Genomic DNA, 22,430 nt, shown 5'->3' with positions numbered 1-22,430 from the left:
ATCTGTGGGTGCTGCTGCTGGAAGGGCCAGAACATTGCTTTGCTGGTTGCAAACAAACAAACAAACAAAAACAAAACAAACAAAAACCATCAGAAAACATCAGCTTAGAAAGGAGAAGATTTCTCTTGGCTCACTGTCTGGAAGATTCCAGTCCGTGGTGGGCACTGTTGCAATTAGACCTGTGATGATGTCTAACATCATGGTCTGAGTTTGTGGTGGAGGAGGCCTGCTCAAGTCATGGCTACGCCTAGTAAATGGGAAGAGACTGGTGTCCCAGTCCCGCGTTCCCCTCTGAGGACACACCCCCAGTAACCTAAAACCTCCCCCAGGCCACATGTCTTTCAGGTATCCATCACTTTTTTTTGTTTGTTTGTTTTTTTGTTTTTTTGTTTTTTTGTTTTTTCGAGACAGGGTTTCTCTGTGTAGCCTTGGCTGTCCTGGAACTCACTCTGTAGACCAGGCTGGTCTTGAACTCAGAGATCTGCCTGCCTCTGCTTCCCAAGTGCTGGGATTAAAGGTGTGAGCCACCACTGTCCGGCTATCCATCACTTTCTAAAGGGACTGAGCCTAACACATGAGCCTTTGGGAATATTTTAAGTTCTATTAACAGTTAATATTGGTTGTCAGCTTACAGAATCTAGCGTCATCTCCCTTTGGTTCCTGACTGCCGATGCAATGTGACCAGCTGTGTCACGGTCTGGTCCTGCGGTGCCTTCCCCGCCTTGATGGACTGTTCTCTTGATCTGTGAGCCAAAGTAAACACTTCCTTCTCTAAGTTCCTTTTGTTGGGTATTGTTTTTTCCAGACACAAGGAGGAAAATGACTAATATAGGGTCCAAACCAGAGGTGGTGGCACCAGGGGTTGGGAGTAGGCGTAGCTGCCCTGATCTGGGAGGAGGAGAGACAGTCCTGGTAAGGAGAGGGGAGCTGAGGAGCAGGGGGCGCTGTCGGGCTGGGGAGAGAAGAGGCTGGTTTTTAGTTTATGGTTTCTTCCTGCCACCTCATTAAAACAAGAAGTCATCAGCTAAGTGTAAAGACTGACAAACTGAGATGAGAAGCTGTCCGGGAGCCTCTGCGTGCTGCGCCGGACCACGCGGTACAGCGGCATTGCCCTACTGTGGAGATGTAGTTTGCTCTGGTCCTATTTAACGCTGGGCCCCCGTCTAAAGAGGGTTGAGATTCCTCCCAGCAGTAATTGGGGAAGGGAGAGGGCATCAGAGTTGAGGACAAGAAAGTAATGGATGGATCTGCTGGGCAAGATGGGGAGTGAAGCCATGGGGTGGGGCTGGGGGGGGGGATGATGAACTGTGCAAAAGTAGGTCAAAGGGATTAGGGAACCGGGAGGGGGCGTGTCCCGGTGTTCCACTTTCAGATGGCATTATAGCGGAACTAAAAAACTAGGGGCAGTTCGCTCAGGAAACACTGAATAGTCTAAAGCTTGGGGCCAGGGAGATGACTTATGGGGTGAAGTGAGGAACTTGGTTCGGATCCCCGGAACCCACATAAAAGCTCAGTGTTAACCACATCTGTACTCCAGCATGGGGGCGGGGCAGGGTATAGAAGACAAGTGGATCCTGGGAGCTCATTGGCCGGCCATGGTAGCCAAAACAGCAAGACTTAGTTCAGTGAGAGATGCTATCTCAGGGGATAAGGTGGAGGGACTGGGCAAGGTGGCTCCGCAGGGAAAGGACTTGCCAGGTAAGCCTGATAGTTTGGCTTTGATCTCTGGAAGACATGGTAGAAAGAACCAACTCCTGAAAGCTATCCTCTGGCCTCACATGCACACACACCATGGTCCACATCTCTCCTACCCACCACGAATAATTAAGGTAGAGAGCAGTATGGGAAGATGCCAGGTATCAAGTTCTGTCCCCCACATACACCCATGCACACACACAGGTTCACATAAGTGTGCATCACGTGAACATGAGCATGTGTACGCTGGCATGCACACACAAATTGAAAATGTACGATTAACTGAGGTCCTTTTATGTACCAAGTACAGTGCCAGGAGCCCCCACATTTACTGTGTTCTAACGAACATCCATTGAAGCTGGCACTGTTATGGTCCTATTGCATGGAGTCTCAGGAAGATCTAGAATCTCTCTCATCTGGAAGTATATGCTGAGGCCCAGCCTGGCATCACAGGGTAAACTGAGGAAGGCAGGAGAGTGGTGTCAGGGATTGCGGGAGCAAAAGTTGCTCACTTTTGGTCATTTTTCTCTTTCTTTAACTCTTTGCTATTTTGTGCCCAAAAGTCAGTGGCTTCTGGCAATTAACTCCTGCTGATGGCAGCAAGGGACTAAGATTTAGTTATCTGAGCTCTTATCTCTCTGACTCAAGGGCCTCTTGCTGGTCAGGGGAGAGAGCTCAGAATTCATTAACTCTTTGTGAGCCAGGGAGAAAAGATAAAGAAGAAAGTCAGGCATACACACAGACACACAGACATAGACACACAGACACACAGACACACAGACAGACACACAGACACATAGACACACAAACACACAGACACACAGACACACAGACACAGACACACAGACACACAGACACACAGACACACTCCCACATACTAACACACACAAACAATCTTTGGCTGGGCCTGACCACCTGTTTCATCAATTCCACATGTGTTCATGCATACACACATACCTACACACATATGCATGTACATGCATATGGACAGACAGACACATACATATGTAAATTTGATGGATGGAGCAGATGGATGGGGCAAAATGCCATTCTTTATTTCTTCTTTTTTTTTTAAAAAATGTATTTATTTTATGTATATGTATAGATGTATAAAGACACTATAGCTGTCTTCAGACACACCAGAAGAGGCATTGGAGCCTATTATAGATGATTGCAAGCCATCATGTGGTTGCTCGGAATTGAACTCAGGACTTCTGGAAGAGCAGTCAGTGATCTTCACCACTGAGCCAACTCTCCAGCCCCTGACAAAAGTTCTTTTATAAAATTACCTCATAGATGAAATGTTACTCAAAAGGGGATGTTGATAGTTCAAAGCAGTGCTTCATTCTATAAGCTCATTATAAGTTCAAAGCAACAGTTTCACTTACAGCTGTGGCTTTACCCCTGGACCTGACATAGAATGAGTGCTTTTTCTTGATCACAAATCTGTCCCAAGCCTGTTTCTCTTCTTAGTGCAACTCATAAAGGCTCATTGTATTTCTAATCGTGTGCCCTTTGCTATCTATTCTATCAGGAAGGGGCACATTCTATTCTTGATTCTAACTTTATTACATTTTTCTGGCAAAACAACTAAAACCATTTCCTTAAACTTCCTAAAATTATTTGAATCAAGTTGGAAATTCTATAAAGTCATTCATTCATGAAAGCTTATTTTCTTGTTGATCTGGAGAAAATTTGCCCAATAGGGTAGACTTATGCCCAAGAATCATTAGGCTTTGTAATAGTAGCAGGAAAGACACACACACACACACACACACACACACTCACGCACACTAACACATCAGCAGTGAGAAGCAATCCAGGGATGAAGTCTCTGGAGCTGGGCCTTTTCAGAGTACACCCACTGCAGCCATGGGAAACAGCAGGCTATCCCCAGGAAACGTTCTTGCTGGCTTGTAGCCTTTCTTAGATGGTTCCTGATGGGTTTACAACAGCAGAGAGGTCTGGACTACCTCTGTGTGTTGGGTGCATGCTGTTGTGGCTCTCAGCTGTTGCTCCACTGACTCAACCACAGTCATAGGCAGGGGGCCTGACCTCATCTGTCCAGTGGTTGAGCCAGAGTAGCATGGGGAAGCGTGGGGGAAGGTGAGGCTGGAAAATTCTTCCTTTTGTGCTGAGTAGAGTTGCCCATTAGGGGTAGCTTATCTAAAAGAAAGTAGCATTGCCAAACTTGAGTGACAGGACTCTGACTCTGATCAAAGCACCTTCTTCACAAGGAGGGGAGAAAGGGACAGAACCAAGTCTTTTAGCAACCTAAGCTCTCAAAGTGTCTCTGGTCTCTGCCGTTTCCTGTCACCCTGTGAGTTAGACACTCGCTTTCCAGGAAGCTCCACACCTCCAGCTCTGTCCGTGACTCTTTAGACAATGTTTCTGTTACATTAATGGGCTGATTGATTTTCTGTCAGGGCATGAGTGTGGAGGTCAGAGGACAATTCACAGGAATCAGTTCTCTTTTTTACAGTATGTGAGCCCACAGAATTGAACTCAGTTCATTAGGCACAGAGGCAAGCACCTTTAGCCTTTGAGCCATCTTGCTAGGTCCATCAGTAAGTTTTTTAAAGAGTTGATCCTAGACTCACACAACCTGGAGGGAAATCCTCCTTAAATCTCATACGCCTGAGAACCCACAGGCAGAGGCCAAAAGAAAAATAATTGCAAGTTCCATAGGGAATGTTCCCGGGAACAATGGCACTGAGTATGGTTAGAAACAAGAAGAAGAGCGTGAGGAGTCAGAGATACAAACGTTAAGGAGGCCCTCTCTCAAAGTGGTGTAAGTGCAGGGTCAGTTCTTTAAAGTCACAGACAGAGCTGGGGGTGTTCCAGGAAGAGTTCCGGGCCATCCCCTGCCACATAGTGACCCTGTGACCAATACAGCCTCAAAAGTCACTGACAACGTCTCTGAGTGCCCTGTGCTAGTGGCCTGCTTACTAGCCTCCATGGGGACAATGGCATTCTCTACATGGTGGCTCTGTCACTACCCAGCACACCATGGCTAGTGCAGGGTCAAGGCTGGGTGTCTCCCACAAGGAGGAAGAACAGGGCGGGTGTGCCAGCTGACCTCACACCTCAGCCTGAGGTTTCATGCCTCTGTGTTCACTGCTGCGAAGGAGGTACCCAGCTGGCTTTCGGTCTCTGTCACACATGAAGCCGGGGAGTGGGACGTGGGGTGGGGGGTGGGGGACAGCCATGTTGCTACAGAAGCAGGGACACGGGTCACTGGTGGACAGCTGGCAAAAACCACCAAGTCACTGCCTACAGAGGCCTGATTTCCAGTGGGTTTTGGGAGCTCAGGGAGAGAGAGGTGCTGAAGGAACTGAGGAGGCAGAGGGAACAAGGGGGTGTGGTACTAGAGGAGCTGCAGAGCGCCCCAGACTGCTAGGGAAAGGCCAGGGCACAGGGCCTGGCATCCTTTTATGGGGCGGGGAAGACATCAGCTAATCTCAGGGCAGGAGGCTCACGGAAGCCCAAAGTGAAGAGTGGTAGATTGCTCCGCCAGTTGTGTGGGATTTTGTCCTAATACACATGGCCTTGTAGAGTATAGATCGGGAAGTTGACTGAAGAGGGGGAAAGACTCTAAACAGTGCAGCTGTGGGAAAGCCATTGTCAGTGGTGAGGTGAGACTTTTCTGGTGGTATGGCTGTTGGTGTCCCCACACTTCTGTAAATCATCCCTCACCCACTGTGCTGGTTAGCTTTTGTCAACTTGACACAAGCTAGGGTCATCTGGGAGGAGGACACCTCAGTTGAGAAAATGCTTCCATTAGATTAGGCCTGTAAGCAAGTCTGTGGAGCCTTTTCTTGGTTGGTGATTGACGTGGGAGGGACCAGCCGGCAGTGGGCGGAGCCACTCCTGGGCTATATAAGAAAGTGCACTGGGCAAGCTGCCTGGAGTCAGGCAGTAAGGAGCTCTTCTTCTCGGCCTCTGCTTCTTGGGTGTTGCCCTGATTTCCCTCAGTTATAGACAGTGGAGGTGCAAAGCCCAAATAAACCCTCTCCTCCCCAAGATGCCTTTGGCCGTGATGTTTTAGCACAGCAGTAGAAAAACAAACCTAGACGTCCATGTTCTGAAGGTGAGATCAAGAAACTCATTGGTTCCCCGAGTTGGACTGGATGCAATGCTCTTTGGTTTGTCATTGGTGCCTTATGGGGAGAGGACGTGGGGACACGTTTGTTTAAACATTCCTGCAACACCCTGTCTCAAAATAGGCAAGCAAACAAAGACCACCCACCACCGTGAGGATGCTCAGAAGACTATGGGTGACAATAAAGGATAATAATATGAATCAGATAGGGTCTTAGGAGGCACAGAGCAGCAGAGTCTTGGGGTCCAGAATGGTGATGCAGCCAAGGGTGGCTATCCCATGTTCCAGAATAAAGCTATATTGGAACACAGCTGTATGCATTTATCCACTGTGGCTTTCCCTAAAACAAAGACAGAGACTGGCTGGTAGCAAGCATTGTGTGAACCCACTGGAAGTGCGACTGGCCCGCCCCTGCAACGGCCTTACTAGCATTGTGGCTTGTGAGGGTAACTGGGCTTCCTGGGCACCTGTCCTGTTCACCAGCTGATAAGAATCCACTTCAATTCTAAGTCGTTTGCAGGAGTCAGTGCAACTATGCCTGTAAAATTGCTTCAAAGACAATAAAAAGTAGCCATTATTTTGTCTCTCTGCTGAGCATCCGATTCTCTATAGAATGGATAACAAAATGTCTGTCTTCTGGCATTGTCCTAAGGATCTGCTAAGAGAAATTATTAAAAAGCAAAATTTGGAATTAAACAGGGAAATAGCGTCTTGCTGTATAGTTTGTCACCGGCTGTCTAGTTAGTTGGTCCCATAAGACCCCTAGTCTTTTTTTTCCCTGCAACTGGGGATCTCATACTAACCCTCACTACCAGCCTGCTGTGAGCTTTAAGGGAAGTGGCAGGAGTGAGTCCTTGGCCCTGAGCCCGGACTTGTTAGATCCGCAGGTGCGGTGACGAACGCCACCTCCCACAGATCCCTACCAACAGCACAGCTGAGCTGTACCCCTCTGCCTCTGCTCAGCGCCCACGGTCAGCCCTGGGTGCCGGTATAATTAGCTCCATCTCCGTAGTGAGCAGCCGCGGCTGCTCATAGCCTCTGACACGACTGTCACCTCCCACTCAGCTCCCTAAATCAGCAATTCCAACCGTTGAGTCGATCAGGTGAGCATCACCAGAGGACAGTTTGCTCCTTCTAACAATGTGTCGCAAGGACCCCGAGCGCGCCCCCTCCCCGCCCCTCCAACCTCCTTCACCCGGTGGCTGTGTACAGAAATAAAAGAAAAAAAGTTTGGGTGGGGAGCAGCCTCTAGTGTCTGCTGGGAAATCACGTTCCTCCAGACCCAATAGCCTGCAGAAGAATGGTTGTCTGTCTCTTTAAGAGGCCTTCGCGGAGGGGAGGGGCCGGCCGGCGTCGCTCTAGCTCGCGCTCTCAGTTAGGGCCGCCTCCTCTTTAGTGACAGACAAATAACCCAATGAAAGAGAGAATTTTCAGCTTGACAGCAAAGCGGAACAATAGAAGCCCGGGCCGGCCTGCGTGGGGCGGGGCTTCAGGAGGGCGGGGCAGACGGGGCCAGTGGAGCGGCGGCGGGACTCGGGCGCGGAGCTGGGCCTCGGTGGGCGCCGGGTGAGTGAGGGACGCTTGGGGCTCGAGGCAGAGAGACGGAGTGTTGAGGGTGGGGAGCCGAGGACCGAGGTTGGGGTTGAAGCAGAAGGCAGCGTCTCCCCGACCTCCAAGCCCGGGCACGGTGCCGATCCAGTAATCCCCCTGCCGTCGGTACCGGCCCTCTTCTTTGCTTCTCCACTACCCGGCTTCGGACCAGGCTGCTCTCATTCGCTTCTTGCCGCAGCACTGCAATGGCCGGGGTGCTCCGGTGCCTTGCACATCTGGTCCTTCGCCGCTCTCCCTAGGCTTAGGCTGCTCCCCGGCCTGGTTCTGCGCCTTTTCCATCTCTCGCCCTGGCCACCCACAGAGTCCGCCCCGCGGTCTAGTCTAAGTAAACTTTTTTCATCCTCCCAGTCTTCCTTCCGAAGGCTTCCAGGGTCCCTAGTTCTGATCCTGGTGCGGCACACTGAACATTCTGGGGTCCCGAACACAAGTGTCGCTTTGCAACTGTTTCAAAGTGTTGATTGACGTCTGCCTGCCCCAGCAGGTAGGAATGCCCACCGGGAAGACCTTACCTGATGTTGATCCACAGCGTCTCAGCAGGGCAGGCACGATAAATGTTTACTAAATGAATGAACGAAGGGCTTGTGTTTGTCTAGAGAAAGGGAATGCAGCCGCAGCCCCTGACATCCCATCCGTTGTGGATGGAAGCCACCTTTTGGAATGCTTTCTGTGTGTCAGGCCCTAGGCTAACCTGGGCTTTCCAAAAGAGAAATAATACAAGTCACATTTGTTAATTAAACTTTTCTAACTGTCACGTCTCAGGAATGTAAAATACGTAAGTGGAATAATTTATTCATACTTCAGTTAATACATTTCAGAATATAATTAATAATTCACATAACCAATGCAAAATCGTGTTCATGGACTTGTTGACTTTTTTGTGTGTGTGCTAACTTCTTGAACTCTGGTGTGCCTCGCACACGGGACAGTCCTTCTTGCTTCACAGAAGCAGCTCAGCAAACATTTGTCAAGTGGTCGGTCAGTAACCACAAGGCTAGGGTGGCTGCCCTGGCAGTGAAGTGCTCCGTAGTGTGCATATGTGAGGGTGTTTAATTCAAGTTATGGTCTTTTGAGGAGACTATCATCATTTGCATTTACAGATTAAAAATAGCAAAGATCCTAAAAGATTTTACCTGCCCAGATTCATTCTACCAGTTGGAGCGAAGGAGACAGGGCTAGAACCTCTGTCTGTTGTTCTTTTTCTTTTCTTTTTCTTTTTTTCTTTTTTTTATTTGAAGGGGGTGGTTCGAGAAGGGGTTTCTCTGTGTAGCCCTGGCTATCCTGGAACTCTCTCTATAGACCAGGCTAGCTTCTGATTAAGGGCATGTTCCACCATGCCCAGCTTGCCTGTTGCTCTTGAATCTTGTTACTCTTTTTATATTTTATGCTGTGTCTAAGAGATGCCGAGAAAGTTTGGGGTGCAGGGTATGAAGACTAGACTTCTTAAAAAGCGACGGTACTAGTATTTAGCATATTCCAGCATGCTCTGTGCCTAGGTCATCTTCCTAGGTGGCTCAGGAGCAAACATGGTTAAGAAAAGCCTGCCCTGGCTTTAGAGGTATGCACCTGTAGCTGGGGAACTATAGAGGGGAGCTAGGGCAGAAGGATCCCCTGAATAGAGGAGTTCAAAACCAGCCTGGGCAGTAGAGTGAGACTCCAACTCAAAAAGAAAAGCCCACAAGGCAAGTCCTCCTCTGACCAATTCACTGGTGATTCCCTTAGATCACCTGCATTAGTGCAGGCCGGTCCCAGGGCTGGAACTGAAAACCCCTGGCCTGTAAGAGCTCAAAGATGCTGGGGATACTGGGACTGGAGCTGGCAGCAGGGTGTTCACTGAGTTTTCTCCACGAGGTCAGTACTGTCCTAGGCCCCTTGAGGTGACTGGACAGTGACATGACAGCAGCCTCCATCTTCAGGATGCCCAGGGTGGTCTCGGAAGGACAAGCTCGTGTCCTGCAAGATGACGAGCGGATGTGCAGGAGAGCACGTGGTGGGAGAGGACCCAGAATCCCTTGTGTGTCAGAAGTTGCCAAGCAGTGTCTTGGCCCAGCTGCACGAAGTATCCGTCTCCCCTGCGCGCCCCCCCCCCCAACCAAGTTGAACTTCTCTGCAGGGTAGCGCTTCTTAGCTTGTGCAAGCAGCTTGGGTTGTCTATTTACCGGCCTGGTTGCATAAGGCACTTGAATTCTTCACCCCCCTGGGAGTGCTCCCTGAATTGGCGTGACTAGGACATATTGGCTAAGAAATCATTATGTACTGTCATTGTGCTGGGCTGCTGTGGGGCAGAGTAGCGACACCACCACTTCTTCCATGGGATTTCCTCCGCCATCGCCGTCACACCTGTTCTCCACAGCATGGCAGGTGGGGCTTCCTCGGAGCTGGGCTCTGTGGTTCCAGTGTTTGCAGCTTCTTCAGTTCACATGGTTAGAATCCTTCTTACTTTGGGCCAAGTATTATAAGAAGTGCTTTGCAGGCATTTTCCCATTTTGTGGTCACATAGCTTTTATAAGGAGCAGTTGGTTCTAATCCTTGGCTTGGCTATAAAAAGGAGGTTGTCAGGGTTGGGCTCCAGGATGCAAGCCTCTAAGTCCTCAATGCTGCTGCTGTGTGACAGGGTCAAGGCTGGAGAACAGTCTGCCCCTGGCCTCCGCGGCCAGTCCAGAGACACTAGTGCTTGCAGCAGAGCTGTGTGGCGGGAGAGGAGTGGCCCAGAAGCAGAGGCTGGGCCTTTTTGTCCCTAACTTGTGCCCTGGTCTGGCCTTGCCAGTTCCCCTGGACCTCAGTTCCCTTCTTTTATGAAATGAGAGGAAAAGCTTGACCTCTTTCTTAGAGAACAACGCTGTGTTGTTATGGCCTCTGTTGAAGGAACTGGACTGCAGTCTGGAGTTTTAGGGACAGCCCAGCCGCTCTCAGCCGACTGCGCCCCACCCTACCCTGGCTCTTCCTCCTTGTGTGACCATCCTGATCTGTTGCTGAGGCAGATTTAAAATTTTAATTTACTTTTATTTTGTGTGTGTGGTTGCTTTGCTTGCCTGCAGGTATGTGTGCGTACCATATGCATGCCTGTGGAAGCCGGAAGAGGGTGTCAGATCCCCAGAACTGAAGTTCCAGGCTGTTCTAAGCTGCCATGTGGGTGTTGGGAATTGAACCAGAGTCCGGTGTCAGAGCGGCCCCTGCTCTCGGCTTCCTTCAAGCCCAAGAGGACAGTTTCTTAGGATTCATCTGTACTTTCTGTTTCTGCTCCCTCTTTAAATCTGACCCAATTGCATAATTATAGTCAGGGATGTGCAAGTTCTGGCACGTGGATAGAATAGTCACTAATGGTTCATGACTTACTCACAGTCAGGCCTGAGGGCATTTTGGATGGAATTCTGTAGACACAGCTCTGTGCTGGGCATCGCTGCGAACCAGGGGCCAGTGGGTAGGGACTAGGCCTGCTAACTGTTCAGAGGCTCAGTGCCCAGGCTGTTTCCCTTCCTCGACCATTGCAGCCTCCAGGAAAATCATTGGGGAACCTTCAGCGACCCAGCCAGCTACGGGGGTCTACACAGCCGCCAGGGAGAGCCATTGATCTAGAGCAGTGGTTCTCAGCCTTGCTAATGCTGTGACCCTTTAATAGTTCCTCACATTGCCGTGACCCCCAACCATATGAGCATTTTCATATTCATAACTAATTTTGCTACTTTATGAATCATACTATAAATGTTTAATATGCAGGATGGTCTTAAGTGACTCCTGTGAAAGGGTCATTCATGACCCCCGGTGCATGTGAACCACCCTGCGTGGCATGTGAAGGCAGGTCCTGACCCAGAGGGTGTGGGCTGGAGGGCTACTTTGCCGTTAGTCCTGACTCCTAAGGGGTACCCCGTGTGTCCGGCCAGTTACCAGGCAAGAGGCTTCAGAGACAAGACTGAAATCTGGAGGCGTGAAGGTGCTCACCATGGCCTGGCAGTACGTGTGCTGGTGTCACCAGTACCTGATGATTGTGGACGAGGAAGCCAGAAGGGAGGGCTTGTCTGAGCAGGCACAAGTTGGCTGTTTGGACAGGGCGTTGGAGCTGGCGGACAGCAAAGGTGCAGAGTCAGTGTGGTTTTCAAGGGGGCAGGTGAGTGGTATGTGGCATCCACAGGGATAAGCGTAGACGCCAGGGAGCTGACCCAGATTTAGATAGCCTGAGAAGACCATTAACCCACTGCCCTCTAAGAACGTGAGCCCCACCAGGTAGCTGCAGGAGGGGTGAGTTCCTCAACACAGACTTGGTCTCCATACAGTGGTTCCCAGCCAAACTTGGGCGAGGCTTGCGTTTTAATACCAACACAAAGGAGATCTCTCCTCGCCTTCTGTCCTGTGGCATTTCCCTCCTGCATCTCTTCTACACCTCAGGGCCTCATGCTGGTTCAGGGAGGGTGAACTGAGGGAAACTGAGTCATTCTTCAGATGAGAAGATCACAGGGGGAAGCCTCCACTGAGATTGTGATCTTGATTAAAAAGGGTGTGACCTCCAGTTACCTCCTGTGAGGCAGCACTCTGTCACAGGAAGCGTAAACCAAGCTCACCAGGCCTCCCCCACTGTGTGGTGGCAAGCAGAGTAGCAGAGAAAGCACACAGGGATCCTGTGAGCTGGGGGCAGAGGAGCTGGGAACTTCTGGCATCCTCTCTCCCCTCTACCTTCTGGGAAGGATTGTCTTTCCCTTCCCAAGCTGGGCTCCAGCTCTGCTGGCAAGTTCAGCCTGAAGCTTGCCTGCTAGGGCTATGGACAGAACTCCACAGGGCCTTCCTGATGATGCACCCCTTCCAGAAGCTGCCTGGAGACCGGTCCACTGGAGAGCGTGCACTGCCTCTGTTGTGCTTCTCCAGGACAGCATTAATCCTGGTCTGGCGTGGCTCTTCAGTCTGTGCGGGCCTCTTCTGTTTGCCTGATCGCCTTTGTAGTTGTGGTGCCTTCAAGGCGGCTGCGGGGGACTGGGGTCTTCTTGCTCAGTCCCAAAGGCTTGCCTAGCATCCCTGAGGTAGTGACTAAAGAAAGCAGGGGTGGGGTGGGGTGGTGGTGGTGGTGCTGGTGGTGGTGGTGGTGCTGGTGGTGGTGGTGGTAGTGGTGGTGGTGGAGGAGAAGGAGGAGGAGGAGGAGGAGGAGAGTTGGGGTTGGAAGGCTGTGGGCCTGGAGCGGGACTCCCATGCACTCATACTGGACAGTTGCTATTGAACTGAGAGCAGTCCTGTGAATGGTGGAGCTGGTGGCTATTTATAGCCCTGAGAATTTTGCAATGTTATTGAATTGCTTCGACCTAATTTCCCATTTCCTTTCTAAGATGAAAACGGAGAGTGAGCACACACGTGCTAGAGGGCTTCCCTAGGAGGGCAGTGCTCACCTCACCTAGTGCTTACCTCAAGGCTGGGAAGTCTCCTCCCTCCTTGGTTTCCAGGGGAGGGAGAAGAGATCGCTTCCCCTAACAAAATTCTCCTCCAGTAAGGCTTGCTCTGAGTTAGTCCTGAAGACAGAATTGTGTGGGGACACTGTGCTGCAGGGCTTCCGGGCCTGGTGGGAACAGTTCCTGCCTCCCGCCTGGTGGAAGCCAGCTCTGCTTTGTAGGAGTGGAAGCAGCCAGAGGCATGGGCTTTCAGGGTACAGATCCTTTTCTACAGGACGATGCAGTGAAGGCGTTTGTGATTCCATAACTATACGAATCCTGCGACAGAATATGGAAACAGGGTATGCACTTGGGAAGAATGATACTCACCAGAGGTGAGGTCCAACTGGGCTTTGACGCTTGAGTGGGAACTTTCTGACAGCTGGTAACAGGGATTTTGCAAAGCTGCGGGAGAAATGAAGGAACTTGGCCTCAATCAGCGGGGAAGGGGCTGCCTAGACAGGGCTAAGCACCACCTGAGGGAGTGGGCAGCCTTCTGTAGACTGCGGAGGGCCATTTTTGTTAGATGGGTCCCTGAGCATCTCTGGCTTTGCCTTTGGATACTGCAGACCTGAAGTCTCCATTGAGTAGCTGTGATGGTTGTGCACTAGGCTGCCTTCTTTGATGTGGGTTTCTAACATTCCAGGCGGGTGACTGAGGACGCTCCTGACTTATTTTGTCTAGAGAACACACACCTACAGGCTTGCTGTGTGGGCCAGGTGGCACAGGCCTGATGCCCCAGCAACTGAGGAGGCTGAGGCAGGAGGATTACAAGTTTGAACTGCGCAGCTTTTTGAAACCTCTGTCTTCAAGTAAAAATAAAATATACAATAGAGCTGGAGTTGTGGAGCGCTCTCCTAGCAAGCTCAGAGCCCCAGCTCGCTGAGAACCTCAGTTGTAAGTGAAGGAGACAGATTGGGGTGGGAGGAAGGCTTCCAGTGTTGACTTCGAGTGGCGTCATCGCTAGCTAATGTTATCCTCACCCGAAGGACAGTGTGGAGGGAGACTGAACTCTGGCATCATTGAGACCCAGTTGTGATGTAATTCACTTCTCTCTTGTCACCCCCTCCGGCCCCCTGCCCCCACATGCCTCCTTCCTTCCCTTTCAGTCAGATGATGAGTTCTCTGAACTTTCACCTCCTTGCCTGTAAAAATGGTGTTTCCAGGGTTCCCGAGGCATCAGCTCTAAACGGACATGGGAGCAATGGGTTAGAGACTGTCTGTCCTCCAGCATCATGTCTGAAGACCCCAGAGTCACCCTGTCAGTGGCCTGCTGTAAGCAAGCAGGAACTCCTAAGTGGGTTTCGCGCATGAATTTAGTCAGTGTTAGCTAAGTGCCCTCTGGGCACATTCATCACCTTGTGCCTTGATACCACCATCTATTCTGGCCTCCACTGTAGTTTCTTAAGCTCAGGCTGGTTGGTCTTGGACTATTGCTTTGCAGCAAGCAGAGATGCCGGCTAGCAGGAAATGTCACACGGACTCTGGAAAGGGATCCGGCTCCGCCCTTGTCCTGGGACTTTTCTCACTGCTGGTTTGGGCCTCGCGTCAGCTGTACAGCCCAGCTTCCTCTGTGAGACCCTTGGCTTTTCCTGTGGCTTTGGCTTGTGAGCGGCTCTGGCTTGCCCTGGCGCTTGCTTGCCTTGAAGCCATGACGTCGCTGTTCTCATGTCCCTTGCCTCGCAGCCACTTTAGTCAGTGCCTGTCCAGTGCAGAGGTGGAATTAGGCTTGTTCAACCAACAAGTGCCCCTCCCTTCTGAAGCTCTGACTGGCAGCTGCTGTCACTCCCTGCCAGGGCGTTGCTTGTCTGTGGGAAGACAGTCTGACTGTAGGCCTGTTGCTGTCCCTGGGGTGACCAGGGTGGCTAGAGATGTTCCTGCTGTATGAGACATAGGTAGAGTGTGGCAATGAATCATTCACAATCAGCTTTGATAAGTGATTCAGTGACCTCAGGCAAGTGATTTGGGACCAAAACAAAGTGCTGAGCTTGCTCCCCTTCTAAGGGAGTGCTCAGGGAGGAGCTCAGGGAGTGCTCAGGGAGGAGCTCAGGGAGTGCTCAGGGAGGAGCTCAGGGAGTGCTCAGGGAGGAGCTCAGGGAGTGCTCAGGGAGGAGCTTAGGGAGGAGCTCAGGGAGGAGCTCAGGGAGTGCTCAGGGAGGAGCTTAGGGAGGAGCTCAGGGAGTGCTCAGGGAGGAGCTTAGGGAGGAGCTCAGGGAGGAGCTCAGGGAGTGCTCAGGGAGGAGCTCAGGGAGGAGCTTAGGAAGTGTGCTTTGTCCCCTAACAGCAGGATAAGTGTCCCCTTCTTTGAGGACCTTTAAAAATATCATCCTCATTTGGAGATTTCTATGTTCCGCTTTGGAATCATGACCTTGCCATTCAGAGGGCACCAAGAACACTTTAGCACTCACATTTCAAGAACGGGAGACAGAGACTTGGGTAAAGAAGGGGCTCGTAGAAGCCATGACTGTGAGTGGGCTCTCAGTCTACCTGATTTCTTCAGTGGGAACAGTGACCTAGGCTGGAGCACTTTGCAAGGTGCCTGCTGTTCGTGTGTGTGTGTGTGCGTGCGTGTACGTGCATGTATGCGTGTGTGTGCATGTACGTGCACATATGTTTTTACCCTCTGAGCCATCTCCCCAGCCCTCACTTCACTTGACAAGTTAAAAAAAAAACCCAACAAACCCCCAAAACAACAGCCCAGATCGACAAATGCTCTGGAAAGCTGTACTGTCCACTGCCACTTAGAGGAAACACAAGAACAGGTCCGGCTCCTTAGTGACAGTCAGGTCCACAGGGACACAGGAGGAGGCTGGTTCAGTGTGTGGAGGGTGAACATGTTCCCTGTCCTGGGCTGAGGCCCAGTATAAAAGTGTTTCTACTTTTATAATCTGTGTACATATGCACACATGTGTGGATATGCCTACAGTCAGTGCACTTCGTTGTAGATTAGGTCAGTTCTTAGAAACAGTCTTACTCCTAGAGTCTTGTGTTCAGTGACAGCGATGCCCCACCTCCGATAGGGATACCCTGCCGTCAGGGTCACAGCACCACCCTGAGGGCACACTCTGCCTGGCTGTCACTGGAACAGTGCCTTCTCCAGAAGTTAGCCTCACAGGGCCGGTGTCCTTTCAGGGGTTTGTTCGGGGCCTAGGTATGCAAGAGCTGCAGGGGCAGCCGCCCACCGCTGTTCCCTAGGCCTCATGTACTTACCAGACAGGAATCCAACGAGGACAACCAGGACCTGACAAGCATAGCTCTTGACTCTGTAGGCCTGGTGCTGCCCTGCATCTTTCTGAGGCTGCTGGGAAGCAGAAGTGGGTGTCACACTTTCACAGCCTGATGGTTTTGACAGCTGACTCCTGGCACAGCCCACCCCTCAGGAAATGGTCCAGTAAGCCCCCTTCTCTCCGCCCGGGGGTGCAGAGGGCACACCTCACCCCCTTACACTAGAGAGGTCTGCGCCCACCAGGCTGTGAGAACTGGCATCTGTTGGGACTGGAAAATTGATAGCACGCACGATTAACAGCTTAGCCACAGTGGTGTTGCACTCGCTGACAGAGGCAGGTGGTCCCCATTAGCCAGGCATGAACTGCAGGCGAGTGGCTGAACCTTGAGGAGGCAAAAGGTCTTTTTCATTAAGAGAGTGCCTACTCCCAAACCTGTAGGCAAGGAGTGTAAATATACATTGAAATAATCCATCAGCAGTGTGACCGCCTTCCTCAGACCTTGGAGAGAGCCTCAGCACTGCCCAGAATACCACTAAGCCACCAGAGTTGCCTAGGATACCAGTCACATGAGTCCACCTCCCAGACTTGCCCCAGCTGATTTATTTCCCTTCATTGGGAGGAACAGTGGGGGCGGGGCTCAGATGCTCGGTCCCAGCCCCGCCCTGGAGAGGGGCCTTTGTGTGAGAGCACCCTTAGGCTTGCCCTTGAGTCCCTGGCAACCCTCGCCCTTGGCACTGGGGACCAAAAGAGCATTTCCTGTCTCAGTTCTCCCAGTGTTCGGAACTCCACAGCATCCTACAGGGCGGAGGCTCCATATTGTGTCCTTTGAGGGGGCAGGAATGGCAGCAGCCGGTGGGGAGGAGGGAGCATGGCCGGGTCGGGTCGGGTCGGCCATCACTGGGATCTTTGAGTGTGACTGCTGAGCAGGAGTGGCCCGGCCCCGCCCCTTCAGCTACCCATTCAGCCAAGAAAAGACTGTCCAGTTTCCTCTCTTCCCGAGGCTGAGATGAGGATTTGCACTCAGTGAGCTCTGCCCCCAGTCTCGTTGACCTCACACTGACTGTCTGTCACACTGGAGGATCTTGGCGCTGCCTGTGCTGCAGATCATAGAGAGGCTTGCCCCGTTTGTCTTGCTGATTGAATCTAAGGAGACAGCAGCCCACGGAGGGGCTGTGGTGCGAGCCTGCGAGCGAGCGAGCGAGTGGCATGCCGAGTAGTTCACACGCTGCTTCAGAGGCTGTCTTCAGAGCTCCAGAGTGCACAGCGAGGACGAGGACGAGCAGGAAGGCCCCGCCTGACCGCTCCTTCTTTTCGACTCTCTCTCCAGGCAGCTGTGTCTTGAAGCAGGGCCCACTGGGGACAATGCCGCCTCCATCCGACATTGTGAAAGTGGCCATTGAATGGCCAGGTGCTAACGCCCAGCTCCTTGAAATTGACCAGGTATGCGCCTGCCGTGAGAGTCGGGGCTGTCAGGAGAGGGTCAGGTTCATAATGGTGGCTGCGTTTAGGCCTGGCGGCCCCTGGCATTATAAAGAAGGACAGCAACAGGAGGGCGGAGCCCCGTCCTCCCTGGGAAGATTGTCACTGTGGTTTGGCAAAGGTTTCCTCCTCAGAAGCACATGGTGAAGGTTCTCCTCCCCTCTCTTTCAGAAACGGCCCCTGGCATCCATCATCAAGGAAGTGTGCGATGGGTATGTTGGAGTGACTTCCTTTCCACAGTGCTAGCTAAGGCTGCCCAGCCCTGGAGGAACCTGCACAGTTGGTGTCCAGCTGGGCCGGGTCATTGTCTTACCAAGGAAGGACAGCTGATAAGGGTCCTGAGGCCTTCTGAGATCCTCATTTGCTCCTGGGCCTCAGAGCGTCCCTTGGGAGGTCTGGGTAGGCTGTGAGGCCCATGCCCCTTGGCCTGCCCTCCGTCCGTGTCGCTGACCCTCTCAGGGACTCAGCCAAACACATTGTCTGGATTCCACTGTGCTCCATGCAGGCTGGCAGGTCCCCAAGTGACTTCTGAAGACCATTGCACTGCTGCTCTGGACAAGCCCAGAGGAGACGCCAGCAGGGTGTACTGTCTTCTCCCCACAGGTGGTCACTGCCGAACCCCGAGTACTACACACTCCGCTACGCAGATGGGCCCCAGCTCTATGTCACCGAGCAGGCAAGTACAGGGTGGCCAAGGGCAGGCCAAGCTGTGCTTGCAAGTGACCTGCCGAGGGGACGACACAATCGAGTCTCTTTCCGTCCAGGCGGCTCCAGTTCTCTATTTGGAGAGGTGCCCTTTAGGTAGCGCGGGGTACACCAGCTGGCTCCCCGGGGTGGCTTTTGCTTCCAGACCTGGAGCTCCTGAGGAAAATCTCAAGAATCTCTTTGTAAGAATCTAGCAAGCAGGAGGAGGCTTAGCTGCAGAAGAACCTCAGTGTGCTACAGTTGTCCCTCAGCATCCATGGACAGTGGTCCCAGAAGCCCTGGATACCAGAGTCTGTGGAGGTCCAGATGGCACAGTAGCTACCCATCACCTAGACACATCCCCTCACATTCAAATCCACCTAGATGCAGACTCCGCCTCACGCAGTGGGCGGGCCATGGTCGTACCTGCTATCCAGCAATGCTTAGGGGACCAGAACAACAGGCAGAGAACAACAGGCAGAATATTCAAAGCCACCCTATCTCCTGTAGATATCTTCAGTTCAGTTCACTGCTAGCTGAATCATCTGCAGGCAAGAGTCAATTACACCGTGAAAATGGCCACCAGTCCTTCCTGATTCCCCTCCATGTACTGTTTTTAATATTGTCTTTTTGTTTTGTTCTGTTTTATTCTTTGCTACCCAGACCCGAAGTGACATTAAAAATGGAACAATCTTACAACTGGCCATCTCCCCGGTAGGTATTCTGGTCCTCCTGGCACACACGAACCCCTGTGGAGGGAGGGACTCTGCTCTGTCCCTTGCCCTCACAGCCTGGCTGGCATGTAGGGGGTCTGAGAGGGACCACCTCCCCCCGCATAGGGGGTTCCAGAAGGCTTCCCAGAGATAGGGACCCTGAGCTTAGAGGCTAAAGCTGGGAGTAACTGAAGGAAGAAGAAACGGGATTCCTGGTATGGAAACCAGGGCTGTGGGGTGTGGGGGAGACCAGTCCTGAAGACACATGGCTGTCTGTGCCTCAGACTTACTCAGAAAGAAATGGATTCATGAGGAATGTGCCCTGTGCATCCTAGTGAGTGTTAGAAAGGTCAGGTTCACAGGCAGGCAGGAGAGACTGGTGGGAGAGTAATCTTTCAGACTGGTAAGGATGACGTCCCCACAGAGGCAGTGGGATGGCAGGATTGACAGACACGAGGAAGACTTAAGAGATAACCTTGGTGAATGTGTCCATGCTGGGGTGGGAGCAGGGGAGACTTGGGGGGGGAGGTCCTCTCATTCCGTGTAAGCAACCTTAAAGACAAAGGGAGCAGTCAGAAAGGAAGGGAGCGGTAGAACAGGCGTGGGGTTCCAGCATTTGGGAGGCAGAGGCAGGAGGATCATGAATTCAGTCATCTTCAGCTACAGGCTGGTCAAAGCTCCAGAGACCATGTCTTAAGACACCGGGGGGGGGGGGGGGGGGGGGGCGGTGCGCTAAGCTACTCAGGTAGAGGTCTGCAGGGTCCTGAGCACAGGGCAGAGCGAGAGCAGGATTGTCAGCGCAGACCAGCGTGGTGCCTCAGCCCTGCTTCCCGCAGCAGCAAGGGAGCAGCCAGAGGTCTTGACGAAAGTTGAGGGCACAGTGGAGAAGCTTCCGTCCGTCTGAGGGAAGAAGAGAGGACAGGCACATGGGAGGTGTGCGGTCCAAAAGAGCTTTGTCTGAAAAGTAGGTGAAGCTTGGTAACGTGTTTCAAAACTTGTGAAATCGGGCAAAGACTTGGAAGGTCCTCTGGTCCCTGAGACGCCCCAGCCTGAGGCCCTTCCTTTCTCCTGCAGTTTTCATGTGTCCCATGGACGAGCTCAGAGGGAGAGAGGGTGACAGTGCAAGAAGGGGGTAAGGGTTCAGTCTGCTTCAGGGCAGGGAGGCAGGCCTGAGACTGACATGGCCACCAGGGCTCAGCCTTTGTCACACTTTGGGAAGTTAAGGCCATGTTTTACTGGTGAGGGAAGGACCCACTTGTCTGGTGAGGGATGCGTGGAGGAGTGCCCGCCAGTACTTGCCTTGGGTTTTGCTAACTCTTCCTGACTGCATCGTTCGGTTCAACCGAGAAGGACAAGGAGACCGAGGACTAAGGTTGAGAATCTTGCCACATGTGAAACTGAAAACGTAGCCAAGCCAGGTTCAGACTCAGGCCGTGAGGCTCAGCCAGTTAAGTTAACTTAACATCTTGTTCACCTTCTTCTTCTCCTGAAGGAGCTTCTCGGTGTAAAGACCTCAACCTCCCCATCTACACACACACACACACACACACACACACGCACGCACGCACGCACGTACACACATACACCCACACACACACACACACACACACACACACACGCATGCACACGCACACACAAACACATGAGCATGCACACACACGCACACGCGCACACACACGAGCATGCACACACACACATACGCACATGCACACACACGCACACCTGCACACACGTGCACACACAAACACGCACACACAAACACACGAGCATGCACACACATACACATGCACACACAAACACACGAGCCAGGCTCCGCTGACTTCATGTGACAGTCTGAGGGAGGGCAGAGCACTTTATAGACCTCGGTGTAAAGTGGAGCAGGGGACAGCAGCTGGACAGGCTGTCTCTGGAGGGAGATTGACATTTGGGCTGGAAGTTTCTAAGCTCGGTGCAGGGCAGTGCTTGCAGACTGTCTCCTGGGTGACCTGTCTCAGACACGCCCTTCCTCCGCTGTGGGATTAGGAGGATCTGGGTGTCACGGAGAGCCCTGTGCAGGTGGGCCTCTCTTTGTAACAGAGAGAGGCAAGGAGGAGTAGCCAGCCCCCCTCCCTGGCCTCCAGTCACTTCCTGACACTGAGCAGACAGGCAGGCCCGCCCGGGCACTCTGCTTCTCCTGCCTCTTTCCAGAGTGATCGTTCAGAGCAGGGCGTGAGGAAATAGTGAACTGGAGTCTGACTGTGGTAGTAAGCTCAGGACAGGGAGTGACAGTGGACCCTGCACTCTGTTGGGCCGCTGGAGGCAGGCACCCTGCTGGGGCAGGGCCCATGCTGGGGGCATCTGTCCGCAGCGGCCATCAGTCCAGGAAGCTGTTCCTAATCTCAGCCTCTGGCCCCTCATCCTTTACCATTGCCCAGCATGGTTCTTGTGCAGAGGGTGATCCAGAGCATTGACAGGGTCGTCAGGCTTAGCGCACTTAGAGTTTAAAGGGTCTTTTCAGGGCCCTCAGCATCTGAGGGATGCTGTCGAGCTTCCCTCCCTTGCTCCCGGGGTGGGGCTCAGCTTCTCAGAGGAAACCCCCTTGCCGACAGGTAATGTTACCCCTGCACCGATACGGTGGAAGGGGAGAACCAACTCTGTCAGATTAACTGATGCTCTGATCTTCACACTCATGGTATAGCATGCGCACGCATGCACACACACACAATAAACAACTTTTAAAATAAAATCATAGGCTGGAGGAATACAGAAAAGAGACAGATAACTACAGATCAGTCTCGGCCTGCTAGAAACTCTCTTACTGGTCCATAAACACTTGCTTAGCCGTTCCTAAGCCATATGCAACCCTAACTGCCTGGGCTTGGCGGTAAGCCCACAGTAGTGACCTGGGCAGGAGCAGATGGCATCTCTCTTGTCCCTGGCCTCACAGTCGCGGGCTGCACGTCAGTTGATGGAAAGGACGCAGTCATCTAGTATGGAGACACGGCTGGACGCTGTGAAGGAGCTGGCCAAGCTCTCAGCCGACGTGACTTTTGCCACCGAGTTCATCAACATGGATGGCATCGTTGTGCTGACAAGGCTCGTGGAGAGCGGGACCAAGCTCCTGTCCCAGTGAGTATCACCAAAGTCTTCCAAGCGGCGTCTGAGGCCTGTGACCCCACGGTGTCACGTTGGACCCAGGAGTCCAGTTTACCCCTGCACCCTCGGCAGCAGGCCAAGCAGGCCCATGTGCAGAGGGAGAGGTCTCGTCCATTAGGGCCCTGCATCTGAGTCCAGGGGACTCTCGTGGGAGTGACCAGTGCTGGCCCAGGTGAGGGCTGAAAGCAGGGCCTTGTCACCAGCAAGGGAGTCAGTGCACAGCAGACCTGATACACATGGGCAGAGCTTGGCCTGATGGCCGCCAGGGAACCGTCCGCCGTCTTCTTTAGTGATGCTGCGTGCCCTCCCTGGTCCCATCCTCTCACCCAAGGTGCACGCCTCCCTCTGAATGCCACAGGTTTCTCCCATTCCGCCATCC

The 22,430-nt window shown here is 52.5% G+C and overlaps 1 protein-coding gene across 3 annotated transcripts in view; it reads left to right on the top strand.

Annotated features, from left to right (window-relative positions):
* Nucleotides 1-7,302: 7,302 nt before the first annotated feature.
* The window catches only part of Elmo2 (engulfment and cell motility 2), a 37,304-nt gene continuing 22,176 nt past the window's right edge, over nucleotides 7,303-22,430 (top strand). The window contains exons 1-6 of one of the 3 annotated variants that reach the window (XM_052184280.1): nucleotides 7,303-7,363; nucleotides 17,368-17,480; nucleotides 17,691-17,731; nucleotides 18,123-18,195; nucleotides 18,867-18,917; nucleotides 21,843-22,024. In XM_052184280.1, the coding sequence (XP_052040240.1) occupies nucleotides 17,403-17,480; nucleotides 17,691-17,731; nucleotides 18,123-18,195; nucleotides 18,867-18,917; nucleotides 21,843-22,024 (425 nt within the window). In that variant the 5' untranslated portion in view covers nucleotides 7,303-7,363; nucleotides 17,368-17,402. Of the gene's footprint in view, nucleotides 7,364-7,864; nucleotides 7,890-12,102; nucleotides 12,415-17,367; nucleotides 17,481-17,690; nucleotides 17,732-18,122; nucleotides 18,196-18,866; nucleotides 18,918-21,842; nucleotides 22,025-22,430 lie in introns of those variants that run through there. The other 2 variants (XM_052184282.1, XM_052184281.1) reach the window with 2 other exon arrangements.

This window comes from Apodemus sylvaticus, chromosome 5, assembly GCF_947179515.1.
Source record: "Apodemus sylvaticus chromosome 5, mApoSyl1.1, whole genome shotgun sequence".
NCBI lineage: Eukaryota > Metazoa > Chordata > Mammalia > Rodentia > Muridae > Apodemus > Apodemus sylvaticus.
The sequence above is the reverse complement of the archived record's forward strand: the minus strand, read 5'-3'. Positions and strand labels throughout refer to the sequence as shown.